Source organism: Peromyscus leucopus, chromosome 9, assembly GCF_004664715.2.
Source record: "Peromyscus leucopus breed LL Stock chromosome 9, UCI_PerLeu_2.1, whole genome shotgun sequence".
Taxonomy (NCBI): domain Eukaryota; kingdom Metazoa; phylum Chordata; class Mammalia; order Rodentia; family Cricetidae; genus Peromyscus; species Peromyscus leucopus.
In genome coordinates, this window is record NC_051070.1 from 53784954 (window position 1) to 53809305 (window position 24352).

The 24352-nt window shown below is 47.4% G+C and overlaps 1 protein-coding gene across 5 annotated transcripts; it reads left to right on the top strand.

Annotated features, from left to right (window-relative positions):
- The first annotated feature begins 5381 nt into the window (after nt 1–5381).
- LOC114702713 (syncytin-B) lies at nt 5382–23731 on the top strand. 5 transcript variants are annotated; one of them, XM_037208425.1, is made up of 5 exons: nt 5382–5571; nt 5668–5773; nt 17078–17258; nt 17916–18085; nt 21152–23731. In XM_037208425.1, exon 5 carries the CDS (start codon nt 21311–21313, stop codon nt 23165–23167), a length of 1857 nt encoding a protein of 618 aa, XP_037064320.1. In that variant the 5' UTR covers nt 5382–5571; nt 5668–5773; nt 17078–17258; nt 17916–18085; nt 21152–21310; the 3' UTR covers nt 23168–23731. The 5 variants fall into 5 exon arrangements, 3 of the variants coding, with proteins under 3 accessions (XP_037064320.1, XP_037064319.1, XP_028739036.1); XM_037208424.1 differs by having other exon boundaries at nt 5382–5567; XR_005092157.1 differs by lacking the exons at nt 17078–17258; nt 17916–18085; nt 21152–23731 and adding exons at nt 6503–6602; nt 6714–9725 and having other exon boundaries at nt 5382–5567.
- The last annotated feature ends 621 nt before the right edge of the window (nt 23732–24352 follow it).

A 24352-nucleotide genomic window follows, 5' to 3' on the forward strand; every position in this document is an offset into this window, starting at 1 on the left:
GTAAGGAAAAATAAGAGCTCGCCAGGATGATTCTGGAAGAATGAGTGTACAAGTTTGATGCAACTAATGTTAAAAGTTCCGCCCACCCCACCCCCCAAAAGAAAGAAGAAAAAGGAAAGAAATAATGAACACCAGATAGACTTAACTCAATATAGAAAGCTCCATTTAAAGTCAGTAGAAAAGAAAAGGTAGCTTGTTCCTGAAATGGAGGACTCCCAGAAAGAGCTAGCTCAGGCTTCAGACATGGAAAATTAAATTTCCTAAAATTAACTACAGATGTATAGGGGAAAGGTATAGATGAACAATCATGTCGTCTTTGCAGGAAAAGCTTCTTGGCAACCAACCAATCAATCAACTAGTGATTGTATGTTGATGTGTGTTATGATGTGTGTGAGCACTGTCACATGCATGCCATAGCACACACGTTGATGGAGGATGACCTTGCGTGTTGGCCCTGACTGTCTTCCTTGTTTGAGACAAGGTCTCCCTTACACTTTCTGCTGCCTACACAAGGTTAGCTGGTCTGAACTCCTGAACTTCTCCCATCTACAGCTTCCAGGCCACCAGAGGAGAGCTGGGGTTACAGCCGAGCGTCCTGTGGCCTCTGCCTTGTGTGTAGACTCTGGGACTTGGAACTCAGATCCTCACGCTTGTGTGGCAAGTTTCCCCCCGTGGGCCATCTCTTCAGCTAAAACTTTCTTTTGAAAAATGTTTCTTTCTCTCAGGTAGGGTCTGCGGTGTAGCCAAGAATGGCCCAGAATCTGTGATCTTCCTGCTTTGCCCTCCTCAGTGTTCAAATTCCAGATGTGTGCCATCTCATCCACTGTCCACTTGCAGAAGTCTCCACTAGAGACCACATCTGAAGTGTAAACTACATATATTCAACCAAAAGACACCTGGGTCAAAAACTCAGTTTACATAAAGGTAACTAGCAAATCAAAAAGGGAAATATTAACTATACCGCTCAAACACTTACTGTTAGCGTAGGCTGGAAGAAGCAGGCACTCAAGTCCTGAATTGTAGGTATGAGCTGACACCTTTTTAGAGGTGTATCTAGCAATGTAGCTTATAAACTTTGAAACTTATAGGTTCTGCCACAAAAGCCCCAATTATGGGCAGGGGTTTCCTCTTCATATATATATATATATATATATATATATATATATATATATATCCATGGTGTGTGCGTGTGTAGTGCGATATGTGTGTGTCTGTATAGTGTGTTACATATGTGTATGTGCATTTGTGTAGTGTGATATGTGTGTGTCTGTCTGTGTAGTGTGATGTGTATGTGTTTGTGTAGTGTGATATGTGTGTGTTTGTGTATGTAGTATGGTATGTATGTGTGTGTCTGTGTGATATGTGTGTATGTATGTGTGTGTGTGGTGTGTGATATGTATGTGTGTGACATGTGCATGCCATGGTACATGAGAAGAGATCAGAGGACAACGCATGGGAGTCAGCCCAGCTCTCATCTTTCATCACACGTGTGATCTGGGATCTAACTCAGGTCATCGGGATCAGCAGCAGACACCTTTATCCATTTTGCCAGCCAAGGACAGGGCTTTCTAAACAAGCAAACAAACAAACAAACACAACAACAAAACAGTCTTTAAGGTGCTGTGTTCATTTTAGCTGTAAGAACTTATGTCCCAGCACCACTTAAGATGCTTTGTAACTGGAACCCAAGTCAGTGTCTAAGAAAGGTGCTGTCTAAATCGGTCTTGACTCAACCGTGGAATGAGGTGTTGTGCAGGGCCCAGTGCTGAGGAAGGACGTCTCATGTGGTCCCGGTTATTCTGCTGACGTTGTTGGAATGACTGAGCTGTCACTTACCTATTGTGTTCCAGTTAGCTTTTATTTTTGTTCTTTTATGACACAAAGTTTCCCTGTATAGCCCAGACTGGCCTGTAATTTGTGATCCTCCTGCCTCAGCCTTCCCAGTACTGGGATCACAGATATGTACCCACCACCATGCCCGGCCTCAGTTATTGTTTAGTAATAGGTTTTGAGTAGAAGTGAGATTTGGATGGTTAAAGAACCAGAGTAGAACCAGGTTCCAGGTTGGTACCTCAGCCATCCTCCTTGACAGCATCTGGAGCTGACTAGCTCTCCACTGAGGAGCAACCTCCCACATGGAGCAGACAAAGCAAATACAACTCTCAGGCAAGTTCTGGTGGGTCTGGGCTCTGCAAGGGAAAGGCCTGTGGGCAGGAGGGCTGCCTGGAAATTGTAAAGTAGCTCTCCGGGCACTGTCCTGTCAGCTGACTTCCCTTCGTCCAGGCCTCCGGCTGCTCAAGGCACTCTAGTGTGAATTGGCTAGAATACCGTCTGCCCCACCCTCCGGTTTACAGTAAACACATTTTCAGGCCCAAGTGCCTGGAAGCTGGCCAGTGACCCCAGGGCAAACGCTGAAAAGTAACAGAACTTCCTTAGGGTGCGATCCTTCCCTCTCCCAACCCCATATCACAGACACACACTCATACACACACACACACACACACACACACACACACACACACACACACACACACACACTTTTATGTAACTGTATAAAGTCTAGGAACTACTAAAGTGTGCTTTGCTCTCTTCCCCTACCTGGTCCCTCTTCCTCTCCCTCCTCTGTCCTCCGTCTCTATCTCTTCTCTCTCTTCTCCATTGTCCCCCCATTCACTTACAGGTAGACGGAAGGCAGCAGAATTTGACAGACAGACTGTTTTTTAAGAAAAAAAGAATACAAAATCAAGACACTGAATCTTAAGCACAGGGTCCTGAAAGATGCCAGGAAGGCGAAGGACCCGAGCTTAGCTTCCTAAGCTTCATGACAAATCCACCTTCTACACTGGCTGTGGCTTTCACCATCTGCATGAATTTCCTTTCAGTTTTTCTAACCTATATACTATTCATAAATTATATTATGTATTGTTTTCCGTATTTTAAGATTGATGTAAATGATATTCTCCATGGCTTTTTCGTTTTCTTTTTTTTTTTTTTTGAGACAACTCTGGCTTGTCCTGGAAGTCCCTATGTAGACCAGGCTGGCCTCGAACTCACAGAGATCCGCCTGCCTCTGCCTCCCAAGTGCTGGGATTAAAGGCATGCGCCACCATTCCCAGTTCACCATGATAATTTTATCCAACTCATTTCCCAAATTCAACATTTTCTGGTTTTTCAAATTGCCCTATAGGATCCCGTTATGTGAATACCAGAATTTACCCATTCTCTTGTTTCGGTAGTTGGTAAGACAAGAGCAGACTACAAATCCACATGTGCACACACATTCCCACTGTAGAGAGGTGAAAGCAGCTTAATGTTGTTCTAAGACTAGAATACAACTGGGTCGGTCAAACACAAGTCTTAAAAAATGCCGGAAACATCCCGGCTGTGGTGAAGTCAAAACCTAATCCTGAAGGCTCAGGAGGTAAAGCACTTGCTTTGCAGAAACAAGAGTCTGACTCCCAGAATCCACGTGGTGGCACCTGCTTGGAATCGCAGTGCATGTTGGGACAGCAAATGTGAGAGGCTGAGGCAAGAGGATCAAGAGTTGGAGGTTGGCCTGGTCTATATAGAGTTTCAGGACAATCTGGGTTACAGAAGGTTCAGTTTCAAGACAGAATGGAGAGGATAATTTGGACTTCCTCACGCACGTGATACACTCCAATAGGAATTTAAAATAGAGCCCACAGGGAGAGACAGCCAAGGTGTTTACCGGTATGCTGTTTGTGGTAATGAGAAACTGTAACCATATATTAAGTATCTCTGTGCTAGGCTGTTTTGTTGTTGGTTTGGTTTGGTTTTTCAAGACAGGGTTTCTCTGTGTAGCTTTGGCTCTCCTGTATCTAGCTCTGTAGACCAGGCTGGCTTCAAACTCACGGAGATCTGCCTGCCTCTGCCTCCTGAGTGTTGGGATTAAAGGTGTGCGCCGCACGGCCTGCCATATGCTAGGCTGTTTGATGCCTGGTTCCCTCACTGGACTGTGGGCTCTGTGAGGGAAAGCCTGCTGTTCATCTCTTTCTCATGGCATTTCTAGGGCCTGGGATGTGGAAGCAAGCGGGGGAGGGGGGGGAACAAAGGAAAATAGAAAAATGTATCCATCCTAGCTACTAGTCAAGTGAAATGTGGTCTATCCATAGAATGGAATACTAGACAGCATACAAAAGACAACATACAATTTTATATACAATTTTAAATTCTGGTAGGAACTATGCCTGCATTCCCAGAGTGGTTGGTCTTGTGGGTGAAGAATGGCTTGGAATTATGGGTAGTTTAGTTCTGGGAATAAATATCTATTTTTTTTAAAGGTGCATACGTTTATGTGTGTGCTGCTCAATTAAAAATATTTTAAGATAAAAGGCCAGAAGAAAGAACATTTATAGGCCTATTTCTTGAGAATAAAATAACGATTTTTTTCATTGTGTTCTTTTATCTTATAAACATTTTCTAGACTGCCCACAGTGTTTCGTCTATCACATTTGTAATAATAAAAAACAGTTCTGTTTGAGGAAATTGCTAAAAATTTCAAACATTCTCAAAAAATTACTTTGAGATTACCTTAACTATCTCCACCCTGTCTCCTGCCGTTTAGTATCCAGAACTGAGTTTGTAAGGGGCGGCAAGTTTCACTGCAAAATTACACAAGGCCCCAACATTTGGAAGTATAGAAAAGAGATCCCAAGATTTATTTAGCCAAGGCTGGCCCAGAGCTTGCCCATAACTTTTCCACTTCTTTATGGCCTACTAACCAGCACATTCCAAAGATTCAGTTTAGGGATGTAGGAGACTCAACTCCAGCTGAATGGGCCCATACTCCGGCACTGGTTCCTCTCAGATGATCCTGGGTTATCCTTTGATTCCTTAGTCGTTGTCGTATTTCAGGGATTTGGGAGCAGACATAGTTTCAGAGATTCCTTTCAGTCCTCCTCAGCAGGACAGGCGTTTTTGTTTTTTGTTTTGTTTTGTTTTTCCCCTAAGGGATGGTGACCAGTGTTCACCACTGGATTCTCCTGCCTTCTCTCCACACCAGACTAATACTGTGGAATTGTTCATAAGACAGCCAGAGGAAGGGTTCACACCTGAAGGGCTCCCCAAGATGAAAGAAGTCACTGCTGACATTTCGTGTAGCTGTCTCAGCACCATTTTCTTTCCCTTTCTTTGCCCTCCCCATTCTTCTCTCACTCTCCCCTCTCCTTTCCCTCCCTCCCTCCCTCCCTCCCTCCCTCCCTCCCTCCCTCCCTCCCTCCTCCCTCCCTCTCTTCCCTCCTTCCCTCCCTCTCTCCCTCTCCTTCCCTTCCTCTCCCTTCCTTCCTTCCTTCCTTCCTTCCTTCCTTCCTTCCTCCCTCCCTCCCTCCCTCCCTCCTCCCTCCCTCTCTCCCTCTCTTCCCTCCCTCCCTCCCTTCCTTCCTCCCCCCTACCCTTCTTTCTGATTTTCAGTGATGCTTGAAGCTCTGGCTTCAAGTCCAGCAAGTGGTCAAAAGGTAGAAAGCGAAGAACAGCTTCCTTTCTTGCTGAGCTGTGCCTTTGGTGCAGTGGGAAGCCTTCCTGCAGCCGCAGAATGAACTGCACCTTCTGTAAGTGAGTAATCCTACAAGGATGTAGCAGGCAAGACCTGCTGTGAGGGTTGGGGGTTTGAGGCAAGGCTATCCCAGTCGCATAAATGACTGTTCACAGCTTCCATAAGCCAGGATGTGTACCTATATAACTGCTGCACAGGACCACTGACCTCCTCTGCTGCGCAAACAGCAAAAACAGAAAGGAAAGGAATTCAGAGCATGAGGTAAGCAAAGACTCTTCTTCCTGTATGTCGCTCAAGCAGTCACTCAGAGAGGAGGTGAGTCACAAAAATTCCAAGCCTCTAAATGCAGGAAGTTCGAGCTCCCTGGATGGTGTCAGGTGGAGGTGGGGCAGATCTAATAAACCACAAAGGATCAAAATACCACCAAACCTCTGGAAGGAGAGCTCTCGTTCTGAAGAGGGCAGGCCTATGCAGTTGCTCCTGTGATGTGTTTGTCCAGCATAGGCTTAGAGTTAAATATTTAAAAAAATGTTGGTTCAGATGATGGCTGCCAGCAATGAGCCATGTTTCTATACTAAAACATGGCGAGGAAGGAGACCCCGGAACTAGACAGGGGCATCACTCTTTGTCCTTTTGGAGTCCAGTCTGACCAGAGGTGAATACCATTGATATCCCTGGCTATTGTTTGTAGAGACAGGGATTGTGCAGGATTGGATGCTAGCCTTGCATCTTTTCAAAGGCCTGATGCCAGAGGAGGGCGTCTGATTGGCCCAACTGGCCCTCTGGGGTGAGTTCAGTCTAGGACTGCATGCTGTAGTAGATTTGAGACTTTGGCAGTGGCAGGGTGGTGGTAGGGTGCCATGAGTGTGACCAGAGACCTAGGACAGGAATGTGGTCCGGAGAGATGGAGGCACTTGTCCAAGGCTTGAGCGTGCCATGAGTCTAAGGCAGCACTCACTGCCCTATTTCTACCCCACCTTGTTTCCTCAGAGATGCTACAGATGAGAGGTTGCAGGGGGCTAACCCAGCTCCTGGAGACGTATTAAGAGCAAGTTCTGTTGCTACCACTCACTGCCTTCAGTTAGCCACGGTGAGAGGCAACTAGCTCTATATCTTTTAAGCCAAAGTCACAAGGTTGACATTCACACTAATCAAAGCACATCTAAGAAATAAACCTTACCTCTTCCTTTTCCCCTTCTAGGCTGTTTCCCTGACTCCCAGCTCTGCAATGGGTGTGTTCCACCCACCAGCCCCTCCCTGCTTATCCTGATGCACCTGCCACATCTTGCTTCACACATGTGTCTCTGGCTGGAGAGCAGAACCCACCCTCTTGCTAATCAAGCAACCAGAGCAAGTTCATGGGAGATAACTGTGGCTGGGTAGATAATTCCTCCCTAGAGAAACTTCGGCCTCCTGGGTGTATGACCATTTGATGGACAGGCCAGCAGGACCCTTTCCAGAGCTTTGGTGGGCTGTGTGCTGGGTACTTCCAGCCAGACTTAAGTTGAGAGATAAAACCTTTGAACCCAGCTGGGTTCTTGTTCCTTCACTGCCCAGAGCCTCGGGGAGGGTTTGTCTCCTGGGTTCCAGTGCACCTGAATGCTCTACCTGCCTCCAGGCAAGTTCCCACCTGGATCTGGGTGGCCAGGCTAGGCTACCATATTAGTACTGGTGGCTCTCTTGATCTTCCATCCAAGTTATGCACAGCAAAGACAGAGCTGGACCGCAGGAAGGGAGCCCCTCACTCATGACTACCCTTGTTTAGTGCACACAGCAGAAGCTCCCTGCGGCCTGCAGCTACCTACTCATTTTTTAAATTATGTTTTAATTTATTCCATGTGTCTGGGTGTTTGCCTACGTGTATGTTTATGCATCACTTGTGTTCCTGTGTCTGGTGCTCACAGAGGCCAGAAGAGGGCACGGGGTTCCCCGGAGCTGGAGTTACAGTCAGTTGTGAGTTTCTGTGTGGGTTCTGGAAATTAAACCTGGATCCTCTAGAAGAACAGCCAATACTTTTAACTACTGACCCATCCTTTCAGCCCCCTACTTAGTTCTCTTTAAAGATAGCCTTGACGTTCAGGGGGACTGGAATCAGATGGCATTGAAATTTGTCTAAGACATAAGGGGCTTGGTAATCCTCACCCTAACTCAGCTCAGGCCCTACACTTTGAGAGTGCTCCAATCCTACTTGTCAAACGAATGAACCACTCTTGGGCATTGCCTGAGATGTTTACTTCATTCTGGATAGTGTTCACAAACCTTTTTGGTGACCAGTAACACACATAAAGAGCGAGGCTGCAGACTTCTGTACTCAGCTGCCTGTTTTGGTGGCTGCACTGGGAAGACTTCAGTTTCCACAGACCTGGGTTGTGCTCCAGATTTATAGATGGTAGCAGAAGGCAAGGCCAGCCATGCGTTTAACAAGAGAAATGAGTGTCTGGACTGTGATGATGATGGTGGTGATGGCGATGGTATTGATGACTCTTTGACAGAGTCTTTCTATGTAACCCAGGGTGGCTGTGAACTCACAACTGTCTTGTCTTAGTCTACTATGATATAATTTTTGGCTATAAAGAGCACATCTATCACTTTTGTATTTTTGAGTGTATTGTAATGGCACTAAGTATAGTCACATCATGGTGCAAACACTCCCATCTGTTATCTCCAGAACATTGCCATCACATCAAACTAAAACTCTGTTCACCAAACAACAGATGCCCATTTCTCCTCTCTCCCAGGCTCCGAGAACCACAATTATTTCCATGTCTGTGACTCAGACTCTTCTAGGTATCTCATATAAGTAGAGTCATATAACATTTGTTCTTTCTTAAAAATGTAAAACTACACGGAGAAACCCTGTTTTGAAAAAGCCAAACAAAAAATGTAATTAATTACAATTTTATGGTTATGGGGGTACGTGTGCCAGGGCCGACATGGGAAGGTCTGAGGAAAACTTTGTGGAATTGGTTCTTCTCTTTCCACATTTACGTGGGTGCCTGGAACTGAACTCAGGTTGCTAAATTCGTGTAGCCAGTCCCTCTACCCACTTAGCCATCTTTCCTGCCCCCTTTGATCTTTTTTGAATTCCTGATTTTAGTTATCACGATGCCCTCAGGGTTCTTCCATGTTGTAATATGCCCCAGAGTGTCTTTCCTTTGTAAGGCTGAGTCACCTTCCTTGGGATGTACAGACCACACTTAGCTCATCCATTTGTCTTTGGCGGACCCCTCAGTTTTGAATGTTTCTTTGGGTTCCCCTACACAGTGAGCTGATGTCCCTCTTCGTGTGGCTCACATCCAAAGCAGAGCTGTTTACTTCTCCAAGAAATCACTAGATTTGAAGAGAGGGCCTGAATTCCCTCACCACCCTTCAAAGGCCAAAAGTTACACTGGGTGCTTCGTAACTTCCGGACAATTTGTCTTTGTCACTTAAGTGTTTAGGCTCATGTCAACCTACTCATCTCCTTTTGAGAAGAAATGATTCTAAATGGAATTGATCTCTACCAGCTCTGGGTACAGCTTCTCTTCTCTGGACACCTCAACAATGAACGCCCTGCCCCCCTTTTGGCTATATGTTATTGATTCAGTCATCAAACATTTTTATTGGTTGTCTAGTGAAGGCAATCGATGTAGTATCTTGGAACTTGACCTCTGGATCCAGATTTCCTAGGTCAGGATCTAAGTTACACCCTTAACCATGTACTACTATTGATTCTGTAGGTTTCTTCACTTCGCGGAACTTCCAGTTCCTTATCTGACCCACCTCATTGGGCTGTTGTGAAGAGTAAATGAACTGGTGTGTTGAAAACGGAAGAGGGGTTGGCCCTCCATAAACGTGCTGTTTCACCGCACGGGCAGGGCATTGGGCAGGGCATTGGCCCAGGCGCTGGGAATGGCAGCCGGCCAGGCTGACCAGCAACAGAGCCTTTGTGGTTCGCAGTCTAGGGAAAATGGCTAGGCTGCTAAGCCATTTTATGACAGCTTGGATTTATGCACAGGCAAATGGGTAATTAAAAGATACCTTTTTATACAGAGACTAACCTCAGTCAGTTATACTTCGGCAAATCTTAGGATCGGAGAGTACAAGTCAGGAGAGCATGAAAATGGAGCCCCTAGCTCTTTCTCACTTACTCACCCATTCATTAAAAACAAACACTTGTTAGGGTCCTACAGTGTATAGATCTTAGAAAATGTCAGTGAAAAAAAAAACAAAACGAAGGACCTTTTCCCCAAGAAGTTAACATTTTATTGGTGTGTGTGTGGGGTGGGGGGTGGGGAGCAGGCAACAAACAATAAAAATAAACACTCCAATTAGTGTATGAATCAAGAAATGCAATTGTGTTGTATAAGGAGAAGCTTTATTTATTTATTGTGTGTGTGCTTGTGTAGTATATACATGAGTGTACTGTGTGTGCGTGGCAGGGTGCATATGCTCAGGCACGTGTATCTGGAGGTCAGAGGTTGTCAGATCTTCTCTTCTATCACTATTTTCCTTGTTTTTTTTGAGGCAGAGTCTCTCTCTAATCCTGAAGCTCACTGATTGGCTAGGCTGGCCATCAAACTCTTGTGATCCTCCTGTTTCAGCCCCCAGCTCCCATGCTAGGCTTGTGGGCACACGCAGGTCTTGACATGGGTGCTGGGCATCTAAACTCAGGTCCCCATGCTTTCAGGGCAAACACTTTGCTCCATAGGGACCTTTCCAGTCCTGGAAGGTATTATGTTGCGGTGAATCTGTCTTGCTTCTTGGTAGATGGGAAGAGTGTTTTGTGTGAATGACTTGAGACTGAGAGATGATTCCAGGGTTTTTGTTTGAGCTACTAGTAGCAAACCTTGGAGGTTGAGGTGGCTTCCTAGGGGAGTCAACTTCTGTATGGAATTGGAAGGGGGATCAGCATTCACTTAGCTGAAGAGTGTCCTGGGGCTGGACCTTACACACTTACAATGATAGTGGCATATGAAAGCCCACCAGTTCAGAAGTACTTTGCCCTGCATAACATATTCTTATGTTTAGGATTTAAGGGGAATATCTTATACATTCAAGAAGTATTTATTATGCTTTTAAATAGATGTGTGTACGTACATGTTCATGCATGTAGATGTGTGTGCCTGTGTAAGTGGAGGCCAGAGGACAACTCTGGGTATTGTTCTTCAGGTGTTATCCACCTTTTTGAGGCAGGGTCTCTCTTGATTCTGGAGCTCACTGATTATTCTAGACTGGCTAGCCTGAGAACTCCAGGGAGCTCCCTGTCTCAGCCTCCCTACCACTGGGATTATAAGCACACACCACTTGCCTAGAATTTTTACATGGTTTCTGGGGATCAAATCCAGGATTTCATACTTGCAAGGCAAGCCCTTTACCAACTAAGCTGTTTATTTTGTCTGGACATCTTAAATTTTTAAATATTTAAAGACTTTTAACATCCCAAGAAGCATTGTATCTACTAAGGAAGTCAAGTCTGAGGTCCATGATGCTTTCCAATAGTTGATTAAACTGGTCAAGGACAGAACCTGTGCCACACTTCTCTTCTTGCTGATAGTATCACCCTTAGCTAACCTTCCTTGGGTGGGGATACACATGGATTCAATCTATTTATTTGAATGTCTTGAATGTCTCCATCTTACTCTTTAATAACAATCCTTAGGTGGGAAGGAGATAAGAGATGTGAAAGGGCTTGAAAGTTAGCAAAGGTTATGTAAGCTGCCATTATTTAGTGTCTCCCAACCACCCACTTGTGGGGGTAGAGAGACCTAGGGACTAAGTGGGAAGGCTGCTTTCTTGGGACAAATGGTGGATTAAAGGACAAAGGGACACCTAGCAGTGCTGAAAGATGTTTTCAGCACCTCTACCTGTCTCAATGGGTAAGAGGTAGTATTCTTACACCTAAGCAGGTGCACAGTGTCTTGAGTACTATGTACACGCCCTTTGATAAATCAAGTGTGCATTTCTGGTGGGTTCATGTTAGGAGCAGAGAAGTGGGTTATACACAAGTTCAGCATTAGCGGATACTACCAAATGGACTGTAAAATATAAATGTTGGTTAGTTTTAAGAAACAGACTAAAAACACTGTCTGTGTTCACGACCTGCCCTGAGTTTTGGTAAATGGTCCTTTGTAGGCAGATTTCCAGGGGAAAGCTGTGGAAGTGTTCTGCTTCTCAGACCAACTGGGTGAACTTGGGTTACATTTTAGAGAATGCATTTATTACATCAAGGGGACGCATGTAATTGACAAAGCCGAATTAGAACTTCACGGTTGATGTGTAGTTGGAACTTTAGCCAAGGGGAAATGGACTATCCAGTTGGTTCAAGCACAGTCCATTGTGCACAGATATTAGATCCATCCTGTAGCACAGTGGGTCATTTGGGAAGCCTTAAGGCCAGGACTCCTCATAGAGTCTTCCTAGCACTATGCTTTCTCCCTCCTTCTGTTTCTCTCACCCCCTTCTATCTCTCTTTTCTTTTTACTTTTTTTTTTTTTTTTTTTTGCAAGTAAGCAAGGTTTACTGAGAGTCATAGGAACAGCTAATTGGAGCAAGAGAGGAATGTGAAAAGGGATTGCCCTTTTGGTTTCAGAAGACTTCTTTTTAAAGTTTTCTCTTTCACTTGTGTGTGTGTGTGTGTGTGTGTGTGTGTGTGTGTGTGTGTGTGTGTAGAGCAGAAGAGAGTGCCACCCCTTGGAGCTGGAGTGTGGGTGTTGGGAATTGAGGATCCTCACACTTTTAACCCCCAAGCCATCTCTCCACTACCACTCTTTTTTCTTCCTTTCTTTCCTTTTTTTTTTTTTTTTTTTTTTGAGCTAGGATCTCACTGTAAATCATGCTGGCATGGAACTCACTATATTTATTCCACTATATTTACTCACTACATTTACTTAGGAGCCTTAGACTCATAGCAGTCCCCCTGCTTCAGCCTCCTGAGTGCTAGGATTACAGGTACGCACCCCTACACTCTTCAGTACTCCGTTTCTGAAGGAGCCACAGGTGTGGTTAGCCATGGTTAACCCTTCTTCTCCGTCACCCGACAGTCTCTGGTGCTCACTCAGCCCTGCTGTGTCAGGATGTGGCACAGGGTTCCTTTGTGTGATATTCTCCTGTGGTTTCACGACCGCTCTGCAATGGTCTTCCACCAGCAGCCGGAAGTAGGGAGAGACATGCTACGTACAAATGGATGCTCCCAGCAGAGGGTACCAGGGACAGTTGTAGGGGCTGGTGTTCCTGATCACCAGGGGATGGTCCCTCACAAGGGCAGCTTTGGGAAGCTGAGGAATTTCTTTACTTAACCCTGGTGTGTCTGCAAACCATGTGCTTCTGACTTTTCTGCCATTCCATCTTCGTTCTCCTAAAGCACACCCTTCTTTGCTCAGCTGTCTGTCTGAGGCACTGGAAAGGGGGTACCTATGCTGCCTGGAGGATTGTAATCACTGATTGTCTGATTCGTGGGGGGAAGCCTCTGTAAACCATCTGGGGGAAGTCAGCCAACATGGCTGCCCTCTACTGTGCTGTGTCGGGTGAAGTTGGCCAGGGCTGGGAATAGGTAACTACTGATTTTGAGAGCACATATCTGAGATATGACTAATGACAGCAATAAAGGAATCTTATCAGCCTCAGAGTTTATTACAGAGGTGAGAATATTGATCAGGTCGGAGTGGCTTATGTCTATAATTTCAGCACTTGGGAAACTGAGGCAGGAGGATCATAGCAAGTTTGAAGACACCCTGGATTACATAGTGAATTCAAGGCTAACTTGGGCTATAAATTAAGATCTTGTTTAAAACAAAGCAAAACAAGAAACAAAACCAAAATACTACCAAAAAAAACCCCAAAAAACAGAAGAGTGAGCATATGAAGGAGTTGGAATCCTCACCTGAACTTTGGTACCAACAACCTCTTTTGTACTCCAAGACTTTTTGGATCTCTTTTGCTGGCCTGTAAGATGGGATATAGAGAGCAGGTTATATTCTAGGTCTCATCCAGGTCCTCAGTTTTGTAACTTCATGTTATCCTAAGAGAAGTGGCCTCCTAATTACCTTTTGTAATAGAGACTTTGGAAGAATTAAATATGGTCCTTCTGTCTTGTTTCTCCATAATCTACCCAGAGCCTCCAAACCTGAGTTACATCATGTTTTTTCCTCTACAAACCATGGATGCCTACAATACTATAAGGGTATTATAAAGGAATGTGAAACTCTTTCCCAAATAAATTCTTAAGTTAGGAATATTTCTTGTCATCTCAGTGTATGTCCTTAAGGAGCTGAGCATGCCCCAGGAGTAGCAAGGCATACCTGAACCATGCTACAGAGTGAAATGTGTCAAGAGTAGGGGAATAGGGCAGGGTGGAGTGTCAGGGCTCATCTCCCTACTAGAGGTCAGAGAAGCTCCATGAAAGATGCATCATGTGCCTGGCACTGGAAACTGGATATTGGCTACTATTTTGATGGCTAGAGGTGTGTGTGTGTGTGTGTGTGTGTGTGTGTGTGTGTGTGTGTGTGTGTGTGTGTAGGGGTTCTGTCTAAGGAGATGCAGGGAGATGATGGGGAATAAAAAGCCAAGAGTGGCTAAGATTATGGTGACCTATGTCCTGGTTTTCTCAGGACACTCAGTTTATCCTTTCTGTCCTGAAGTGATTAAGAGGTCATTTTCTTATTCTCAAGAGTGGCCTAGTTTGGGCAATAAGTTCTAGAATCGTGGTTCTAAGGGATGCTTCTGCAGAAGCCAGAAACATATCTGGCTGATGAGATCTGAGAGGTAGAAAAGGAGAATCAGAAAAAACAGGCAAGCCCTAAGTTTTCCAGCGTTTGGGAGTGAAAAAAAAAAAATCATGTAAAATGCAGAGAAAATGGTGTTGGAAGAAGTTGTTGACCAGGCCTGTAATCCAGACTACTTGGAAGGTAGACAGGAAGACGGCAGGTCAAGATTTGCCTGGACAATGGAGTAGGTTCAAGGCCAGCCTAGGTAATGTAGTGAGACTTTGTCTTCAAGTGAATACTAAGAAGGCCTGGGAATTTAGCTTAGAGGTAGATCACTTGCCTACTAAATGCTAGGTCCTAGGTTCAGTCCTTAGTATTCAAAGGGAAAAGGTCAGGATTGTAGAGAAAGGTTATAAATTTAGTCTGAAAACAGTTGTAATGGGCTTTGCCCTAACTGGGCCCAACCCAAGATTAGTGGTTTTTTTTTTTTTTTTAAGAGGATAAGGTAGCAGTCAGGACTAGAGCCAGGGATCTTTGGATTCTTGCCTGTACCCCACTGTTCAGAACCCATGAGTGTGACTTTATGGTCTTTGCGGGTGTTATCATGGCTGATGAGGTCATAGGAGGATAGGGTAGGCCCTAAACCCCGTGTGCTAGGTATGTTTATAAGAAGAGCTAGAAACCGGGCAGTGATGGCGCACGCCTTTAATCCCAGCACTCGGGAGGCAGAGCCAGGCGGATCTCTGTGAGTTCGAGGCCAGCCTGGGCTACTGAGTGAGTTCCAGGAAAGGTGCAAAGCTACACAGAGAAACCCTGTCTCGAAAAACCAAAAAAAAAAAAAAAAAAAAAAAAGAGCTAGAAAAGCACAGGAGGAGGTCATCCAGGAGGAGGTCATCCAGGAGGTCACACAGGAGAAAGGTCATCCAGGAGGTCATCCAGGAGGACGGTCACACAGGAGGTGGGCCCTGGAGTACTGTGCCCATGAGCTGCAGTGTTTGCCTTGGCCACACTGTTTGGTTAAATATTAAAGAAAGCTTCCCCATTTTGGTTAGACAATTCCCCAAACCAAAATGACCTGGCTTCCAAAACTAAAGTACTTCTATTATTAGACTCTTACTCACCCACCATCTTGAGTCCCTGTAATGGCTGCCACTGATATATATATCTCCCTTGACAATTTTTTTTTTAATCTATCACTCACCTTATACCTTAGCTACCCTTAGCAATGGCCAAACATGGGGTGAAAATCAGTCCCTTTCTCCTGTCCTGTAACTACCCCAACCTGTAAGCAGAGTGGAGACTCACTCTCTGGTTTCTTCGAGACCTCAACACTGGGTAGAGAGTTTTCTCGGGGCTGTATTGCCACTCTCCATCATGCCTCGTCTCTCACCCAGTGGAGCCCCTGGGCTGCAGGGATGCCCCTTCCTTTTGCCCTGCTTCTTGCTGAACAAAACCTCCCTCCTTACTCCTCCTCTTGCTCCTCAGCCACGGCCAGCAACCCTCTTAAAATGTCTAGCCACTCACCCTCGGTACTATTGCTCATCTAGTTATCAACCCTGTGACTAAAAGGTTCTGTTAAGTCAAAATGCCGCATGTTGTGCTGTAGTATCGTCCTGGATGAAGTACAGTAGCTACTGCTGGCCGGAGGAAAGCATGCTTGACCGTCAGATTCAAAAGAGGCTTGAAATTCTCCTCCAGCCCAGTGGAACACGGGCCAAGGCTTCCTGTCGGCCTTTGCCGGTCTCTGCTCCACCACTCAGGTCCTCCTCCCGGTCCAGCTGGCCAGGTCCCCTGCCACTCTCCTGAGTCGGATCCCTCTTTTCCCAAATGACCACCCTTGAGTTGCCTTTTTCCTCCTGAAGGTGAGACGTCTTACCTGCCGCTGAACCACCTCTAGTGACAGCGCCCCGCCCCGCCCCTCCCCCATCCATCCAGACCTCTGAGGAGACCATCCCCCACATGCCTGGCACTGATGTTTAACCTCCTAATCTCCCTTCCCTCCACTGCCACTCCCTGCCTCACACCTGTTCTCATTCAACAGCTCCTCCTGACCAAGCTCACTCCATTCTTCTGCTCTGCGAGGTTGCCTTCCCCGAAAGGCCTCATGCTTGTCCATAATCCCTTTTATGTCACCGGTCTGTTTCAAACAGAAACATGTTTGAACGTCTTTGCTTCCAATCCAGTGCCTATCACACAGAACGTCAATATCTCACCCAGTCCTTTGACCTGACCTGACCTGGCATGTGTCACCTTGACCTCTCCCCTTCCTTATGAGGACAGGGAGTGTGTCTGGATGGCGGCTCATGCGCACACCAACACGCTTCGTGCCCAGGCTAAGGATTATACCCCAGCTGGTGCTGGGCAGTTTCAGACCCCGGCTGGGATAGCCGTGCAAGTCAGAGGAGTTCCCAGATGGCTGCAAGGAGAAGGCTGGAATGGAAAGGCTGCCCTTAGGGCAGTCAGTTGTGACCAAAGTCAAAGAGATTACTCAAGGAGTTGAAAATCCAGCTTTCTTCTCCTGCTTGCCTGAAACCATGACCAAATACACTGGTCTGACCCCAGTCATATCTCTACCTTCATTTTATCTCTCTGCCAGTACCCGCATTAGAAAAAAAACAACTCCAACTATTAGAGGAATGCCCCTCATACCCCTCCAAGAGACTTTACAAAACAGCCTTTAAGGTCTTTCATAACAGAGAGGAGAATCTTAAATACTCAAATGCTGGCAGCAGCCTTATGCCGGGATTCATCATAGAGTAACTCAAAGAGGGGAGTAGAACTGTTTGCTCTCAGGGCTAGCCCATCCAGGGCCGCTGAGCAAGAACCTGCCCCAGCCTACGACCGACCCCGACCGACCGCTGCTCATTCCCGCTCCCCTCAGGGGAGCAAAGGACGCTGGAAATCAAACTGTGCTAGGCGGCAAGATGCCAGTTCCTGCCAAGTCCCGATCACCAGACTCAAGCTTGGCGACTGACATCTGCTGACAACTGACTGGGCCTGAAAGGTGCTGCTCCCATCATCCACCGGCCCCACTCAGTCCAGGGAGACGCGGTCTGTGACGGGTAAGGCTATTTCTTTTTTTATCTGATACAAGAGTAAATTGTTCAGCTTTACCAGGATTTTCTTGATCTGTATGGAGGACCCTAATGATAGGGGTGAAAGTCATTCCAGCCAAACCTAAATGACCGTGTAACCTTTTGGGTCATCCCCTTCCCTGTTCCCAGTTGTCCTATGACTCTCCTGGGACACGACATTCTGGAAAAGTTCCATGCCTCTCTTATCTTTCCATCACAAAGTCCCTCCAAAACAACTCCCTTCCTACTACTTTGCCATCAGACCTTACTGGGTCCCAGGACACCTTCATGGCTTTCCATTCTCCACCCATCCTCTGGTCTGGGATACCACCCAACACACCGTTTCTACCTTCCAACCCTGCATACTGTTTTAGTTGTAGGCCCCTCTGTTTTTGTTTTGTTGTATGGGAGGCCCAATACCCTCTTCCCCACACTGGCCTCAAGGAACTTAAACCTATAATTATCTGAGTCCTGAAAGTCTACATTTCAGGACTTACCAACGCTCCTCACAGCAGACCTAGTCTGAAAGCCAGGTAGTTCTTATCGCCTAGTTCAAGACTTGCCTGATTAACCCAAATTGTAAATTTCTCTTCTGCTGGTGATCCTTAATCTTTACACCCGTCTATCCCACATTCTTCCTTCCAGCTATCGGTTCTCAGTCCCGGACTTCACAGATACTTTACGCTTCCTCTCCACCGTCTTTGTCAAGATCTTTCTGCAGTTACTTGGACAGACCCTGGCACCCAAATGTCTACCTAGCTAACCCTGACGGCCCTTCCCTAAGGATTCCATAAGACCCCTCATCTCTTTGGCCTGTAAGTCCTCTTCATGATCTGCTGAGCCTCAAACTCCTTCCTGAACTCTTCTCCCATGTGTGGACGGCCTTCTCCTCTGCCGCCCCTCTTCTGACCTGTCTCCACAATACATCTCCATCTTCCTTCATTTTCTAGCTGACCAGGGTCACCTAGGGTCTTCTCCCAGGCAACCTACTTTGGCCTCACCCCACCCCCCCTTCCTGTGGCATTACCTCAAAGCTGCAAATCTATAACCTAGGACGTACTCCCTCTGCCGGAAAACAAAACAAACCAACAACAAAACTAAATGGGATCCTCTCTCCCTAGTGGGTTACTTTCTTACGTGGATTTCCAGTGTGGGGGTCTGCGCCAAACCAATTTATCAAACTGCCTGTTGTGCTCTCTCAGAACCTCCGGGCCTTTCCCGACCTATCTGACTTACCTTCTCCAAGCTTAAGGAGGCTCTGACTACTTCCACACCCCTCCAAACCTTTTGCTCTGTTTGTATGCTCCTCTCCTATCTTAGCCTCAGGTCTCTTCTGTCGATTTGATGGAGAAACACCCCCACGTAGGAGCCTATGTGACTCAACAGACTCAGTAGCGTAGGTTTGGCCCTTTTCCTTAACGACCCTCAGAGACTCCTGTCTTAATGATACAAGCCCTCACACTCACATTCTGACTCATTCTTCATCGCCGTCTCTGCCTGCAACAGTCTCCTTGGGATCGTAATCACTGCTGCTTGCTTTCCCTCTCACGTCAAATAGATACAGACATTCGATCTCTGCACCGCCCCCAGTCACCTTTCAAAGGTATGAAACCCTGCATCCAGCCCCCTTGTTCCTGAAGACTTTAGTCCTCCAAAGGACTCCGATGCTAGCTCTGCTGATCTCCTTGAATCTCTGCTCCCCAGCTTGTCAGGGGCTCCCATTGCTGAGGCCTCTAGCTGGGCTATTGGTGGGAGCTCCTTTCTTTATATATATAAAGCATAATTTTTTTAAATTGATTCTTTGGGAATTTCACATCATTCACCCCAATCCCCCTCACCTCCCAGTCCCTCCATATCCTCCCCTCATCTCTGCACCATCCCCACAAAAAGACCTCCCCCAAAACAACTGAAAACAGCACCACACACACAAACAAACACCTCTCTGGTGGGAGCTCTTTGTTAAGGGTTTATTTTTATTATTTGTAATTATGTGTAGGTGTGTGTGTGTGTGTGTGTGTCTGCATGTGTGTATAGTGTATATGTGTATGAGTACAGGTGCCCCTGGAGGGCTGAGGCATTAGATTCCTCGAGAGATGGAGTTACAGATGGTCATGAGGCAGCTGGCATGGGTTCTGGGAACCAAACTCTTGGGCCTCTGGAAGAGCAGCAAGTGCTCTTACCCACCGAGCCACCTCTTCAGTCCTAAGGGAGGTGCTCCAGTCAAGCTTCAGGCTACGGCACTGTCACAGATGCTACTCCTAAAAGAGTTCAACCTCTCCCCTGCCCCCACCACCACCTGGCAGCGAGGAGAACTCTTTCCTCTTCCCTGGCCCTCATATTAGCAGGAAACCGAAGGCTAACATCTACATCAACTTCGAACATGCACACCACACTCTAATTTTCATGCCACGGTTTGGCAAGGCAGAGAGGCTTTCATACTTCAACGGAGCACCCCTATCATTAACCACAAAGTCCTTCAGGTTGCCTGCCTGCCTCTGGCAGCAGCGGTCATCCACTGCTCAGGCCGCCAAGGCATTTCTGACCAGATAGCCAAAGGCAGCTCTCGAAGCTGACTCTACCCTCATTAAACAGGTAACACTGGTCTCTGCCTCTCATCCTCCCAGCCCTCTGGAGTCTGCTTACCCAGAGCCTGTGTTTTCCTTTGTTCACTTTTATCTTTCCTGTCCTTGTTCCTTTTCAACCTATATACCTCGTGTGTGTGTGTGTGTGTGTGTGTGTGTGTGTGTGTGTGTGTGTATGTGTGTGTGTGTGTGTGTGTGTGTGTGTTGGGGGTGTCAAGCTATCCTCAAAGATTCTTTGTTTTGTTTTGTTTTGTTTTTTCGAGACAGGATTTCTCTGTGTAGCTTTGTGCCTTTCCTGGAACTCACTTTGTGGACCAGGCTGGCCTCGAACTGACAGAGATCCACCTGCCTCTGCCTCCTGAGTGCTGGGATTAAAGGCGTGCGCCACCACCGCCCGGCTATCCTCAAAGATTCTTAAGACTCCCATTTTGCCCTTTTCTGTTCAAGAGCGGGCCTTCCTTTCCACCCTACATGATGACTCCCATGTGAGACATCAACCTCTGCTCACCTTGCTCAAGACCTATCTCTACTCTCCACCTTGTCACAGGCCTTCCCCACCACACCATCTCCCTCACTCACCACACCCCAGGACATCCGGGACAGAAGTAGCAGATCAACTTCACCCAGCCTGCCGCCCTCTGGGTGACAGAAACTTTCCCCACCAGGTCTGTCTGAGAGGACACAAGAGGTTTCTCACAGCCTTCAAATCACTCCTCGCTTTGGCCTGCCTTTGTCTGTACCATCTGACAACGGACCCACTTTTTCTTTATTGACGCTGTTATCATAAAACAACACTTGGCTACCTCTCCAGGCACCAAATCCTCTTTTCACATTCTCTATAGACCTCAGTCCTCAGGAAAGGTGAATCATACCAATGTTCATCTCAAACAACACAGCTCATGCTTGTAGTCAGTCTGTCCCGGCTAGCTGATCTACCTCTTACTCTCCTTCATTTTCAAACCCCCGGCCCCGAAAAGTCCCTTAGCCCCAGCCCCTTAGAATTCAAGTACTGCTGGTCCACCGCCACCTTCTCTCTAGCACCTCATTCCCATTTCTGGGTGTATGAACCGCTTTACATCTTAACCACTCACATTCTGCAGGCATTTGACTCACAAATACCTTCCTAAACGCACGCCCATCCTGAGTCTCACCAGGTAATTGTAACTACCCCAACAGCAGCCAAGGTAGAGGCCCTCCCTCTCTCACTGGCTACGCCACTCTGAGCTCAAAAGGGCTCCAGATCCTAACCTTAAAACTCTTGCTCCTTCTGGTGACCCTCCCCCACCTCTTCTCTCGCAGGTCTGACCTTTCAACGCATAACCTGCATGGCCTGGAGCCACCCAGACTTACCAGCCACCTTTGAACACCCTGACAGACAGAACGGAGTTTCAGGACTGGAGAATCCACGGGACCAACTTCTCTGCGCCCCACACTACTGCTGGCCACTCCCAAAGCGCCATGGCATGCCTTTGGGTCCTCAGTGTTGTCCTTTTCCCCTACTCCTTGTCCTATCCCGAAAGCTGGATGCCCCTTGTCAACCTGACTCACCGCATCCTACGTGATACCAATTCTTCCCTTTTTTCCAACTGCTGGGTCTGCTTGTCCACCCAAACCCAACGGTCTCTGGCGGTGCCAGCTCCTCTGCCCACTTGGACAGACTCACCCATGAAGCTTCACCTTACCTACTCAGCCAAGCCCTTTCCTGCCTCCTATCCAATCACTGACGTCGAGAGGCGCCTCCAGCTCTTCCACCCCTTGACGGCCTCCTATTCTTTCCACAATCCCGACCGGAGGGCCATTGCTTTCCTCCAGCTCGTCAGCTCAACGGGCATATTTCCGATCATCACCCGACTCACCTCTGTGATATATCCCGGTAAGGAGCGCTTCTTCGAGTCTGCCCAACGCCCTTTATGGGGACCGCTCTTTACTGAGACCCTCCTCATGTCACAGGCTCCTCTCTGCATATCACGCTTCTTCAAGGTCTCAGCTTATGCCACGTTCGTAGGCAGCCTCTCTGCCTCTCTCTGCAACTACACTCTTCATCTAGCACCTTCCTCTAGTCACGAAAACCTAGATCTGTCCACCACCCATCCATTCAAACAGGCAATGAAAAGACCAGATGCCAAATGGAAAAATCCGCTTCGCTTTTCAGGACCCCCCTCCCTCGTCTCCTCAGAACTCTCCTACTCTCCCTGCCCAACAGACATCAAACACTGTCATACCTCCCCAGCCACTCCCTGGATGCGCTGTCCTCGCGTCCCCTTTGGCACCTGCTCTAATCTTACTCTCTTTGAATCAGACAACTTAACCCACCCCATTACTATGTCAGTGGACCCTACCTACTTCAAGATCAAACTCCAGGGTCACAGAGACCCCTACCCACTCTTCCACTACCAGCCCCTCACAGGAGCTGCCCTGTCTGGGCAATATTCCGTCTGGGAAAATGAGGTCACTATTCATGAAAACTGGGATGTCACCTCAAACATATTCTCACATCTTCTTACCTTCTCATACTCCTTCTGTCTCAACTCGTCAGGAGTTTTCTTCCTCTGTGGAACATCAACGTATGTCTGTCTCCCGGCCAACTGGTCTGGGGTCTGTACCCTTGTGTTCCAGTACCCGGATATTGAGCTCCTCCCCGATAACCAAACGGTGTCCGTCCCCCTCTTTGCTTCCGTTCTTTCCTCAGCCTCAGCTTCTCGCCCAAAAAGGTCCCCTCACCTCTTCCCCTTCCTTGCGGGCCTGGGCATCTCTTCTGCCCTTGGTACCGGTATAGCTGGCTTGGCCTCCTCAACTTTTTATTTCCAACGGCTTTCTAAGGCTCTTTCGGATACCCTGGATGAAATAGCGGCCTCTATCACTACCCTCCAGAACCAAATAGACTCGCTTGCAGGCGTTGTTCTTCAGAACCGCAGGGCTCTGGACCTCATCACTGCCGAGAAAGGGGGCACCTGTCTCTTCCTCCAGGAAGAGTGCTGCTTCTACGTAAACCAGTCTGGAGTAGTCCGGGATGCCGCAAGGAAGCTCCGAGAACGAGCATCGAAACTGGGCCAACATTCTGACTCTTGGGGACAGTGGCCTGACCCTGGACACTGGCTACCATGGCTGGCTCCCTTCCTGGGACCTCTTCTCTTCATTTTCTTCCTACTGACGTTTGGGTCTTGTCTTCTTAACTGCCTGACCCGCTGTGTGTCCCAGAGACTTGGCTCCTTTGTCCAGGACACCACCAAAAGGCATGTGGACAGCATCCTCCGAAATTGCCAGTATAAAAGACTGCCCCAGGACTCCCCAGATGAAGACCCCACTCCTGCGTAACAGGAAGCAGCTGTGAGAGCACCAGCTGTGCCCTCCTCCCCACCCAGTTAATGGAAACAAAGTCAGGAGTTGTTAGTCATGGCCACAGGGTTTTGTATCAGTGACAGTTCCAGAAACGACAGCAATTTGGCCTCCAGAACTAAAATCATTTATTTTTCCAGATTCAAGCCCTTCCTCCCTTATCACTATGCCGTCCCCGAGATGTGGTCATGAGAGATATTTCTCCGTTACCTGACATTCTTTAGTCTGTCACTCAACTGAGCTCCTAAGCTGCTCCTAGCAATGGCCAAGTGGTGGCCACAGAAGGAACATTTTCAGTGCCCCAGTCTGCAAGAGGAGAGTGGGCTCTCTAGTGTCTTATTCTAGAGATCTCTGTTCTCCGTGTCTGTGCTGTCATGGAGTCGCTTGATCCCTTATCTTTCTTGCTTTCTGACCTCACACAAAGAGCATTGAGGTGGCAGGGAGTTTCTAGAAGCTGGAAGGGGCCGGCAAGGGCCTCTATGACACCTTTCAGAGAGAGACAGAGAGAGTAAGACACCACTGTCCCTTCAACCTTGGACTTCACCCTTCAAAAGATAATAAACTTCTGTTGTTTCAAGCGGTCCCCCTAGAAGCATTTTGGTACAGGAGGCCCAAGACTCGAATCAACTCTGAACTGTAGGTGTGGTAGAACGTTCAGGCGGAGCCGTTAGGGAGCACATGAACCAGGCATGGAGAGCAGAGGTTGGGGAAGGATGCAACACTGAGCGGCACTTGGTAACTGGGATGGGCAAGAGGACCCCAGGGAAAGGAGAAGAGAAAGGAGAACAGAACCCAGAGAGGAACGAGAGGTTGAGTGGGTGGGATGAAAGAGTGGAAAGCGAGGGAGGATTCCGGGAGCGGGGGGGATCTAGAAGTTCGTGCTGGGGATGTTACCAGAGTTGTCAGGGGCCGAGCTGGGGCCCTGGCAGCCCTAACAAACTAGGCTTGGCCACCTGTCCTCAATAGACCAATTATCGTCACAATTAATAGTGAGAAGCAGAAGAAGACTTATTCAGTGTGGCCACCCTGGGAAGAGGAACAAAGAAGTCCATGGAGCCCCCACCCGCCTCACATTCTGACATGAGCTTTAGGTTTAAATAGAAAGCAAGAGGTGTGCATAACTAAGCAGTCCTGTTCACGGCCAGTCCCACCTGTCATCCGTAC

What these genes read in the sequence shown, in the direction of transcription:
- LOC114702713 (XM_037208425.1), top strand. Translation starts at nt 21,311, where the DNA reads ATGGCATGCCTTTGGGTCCTCAGTGTTGTCCTTTTCCCCTACTCCTTG.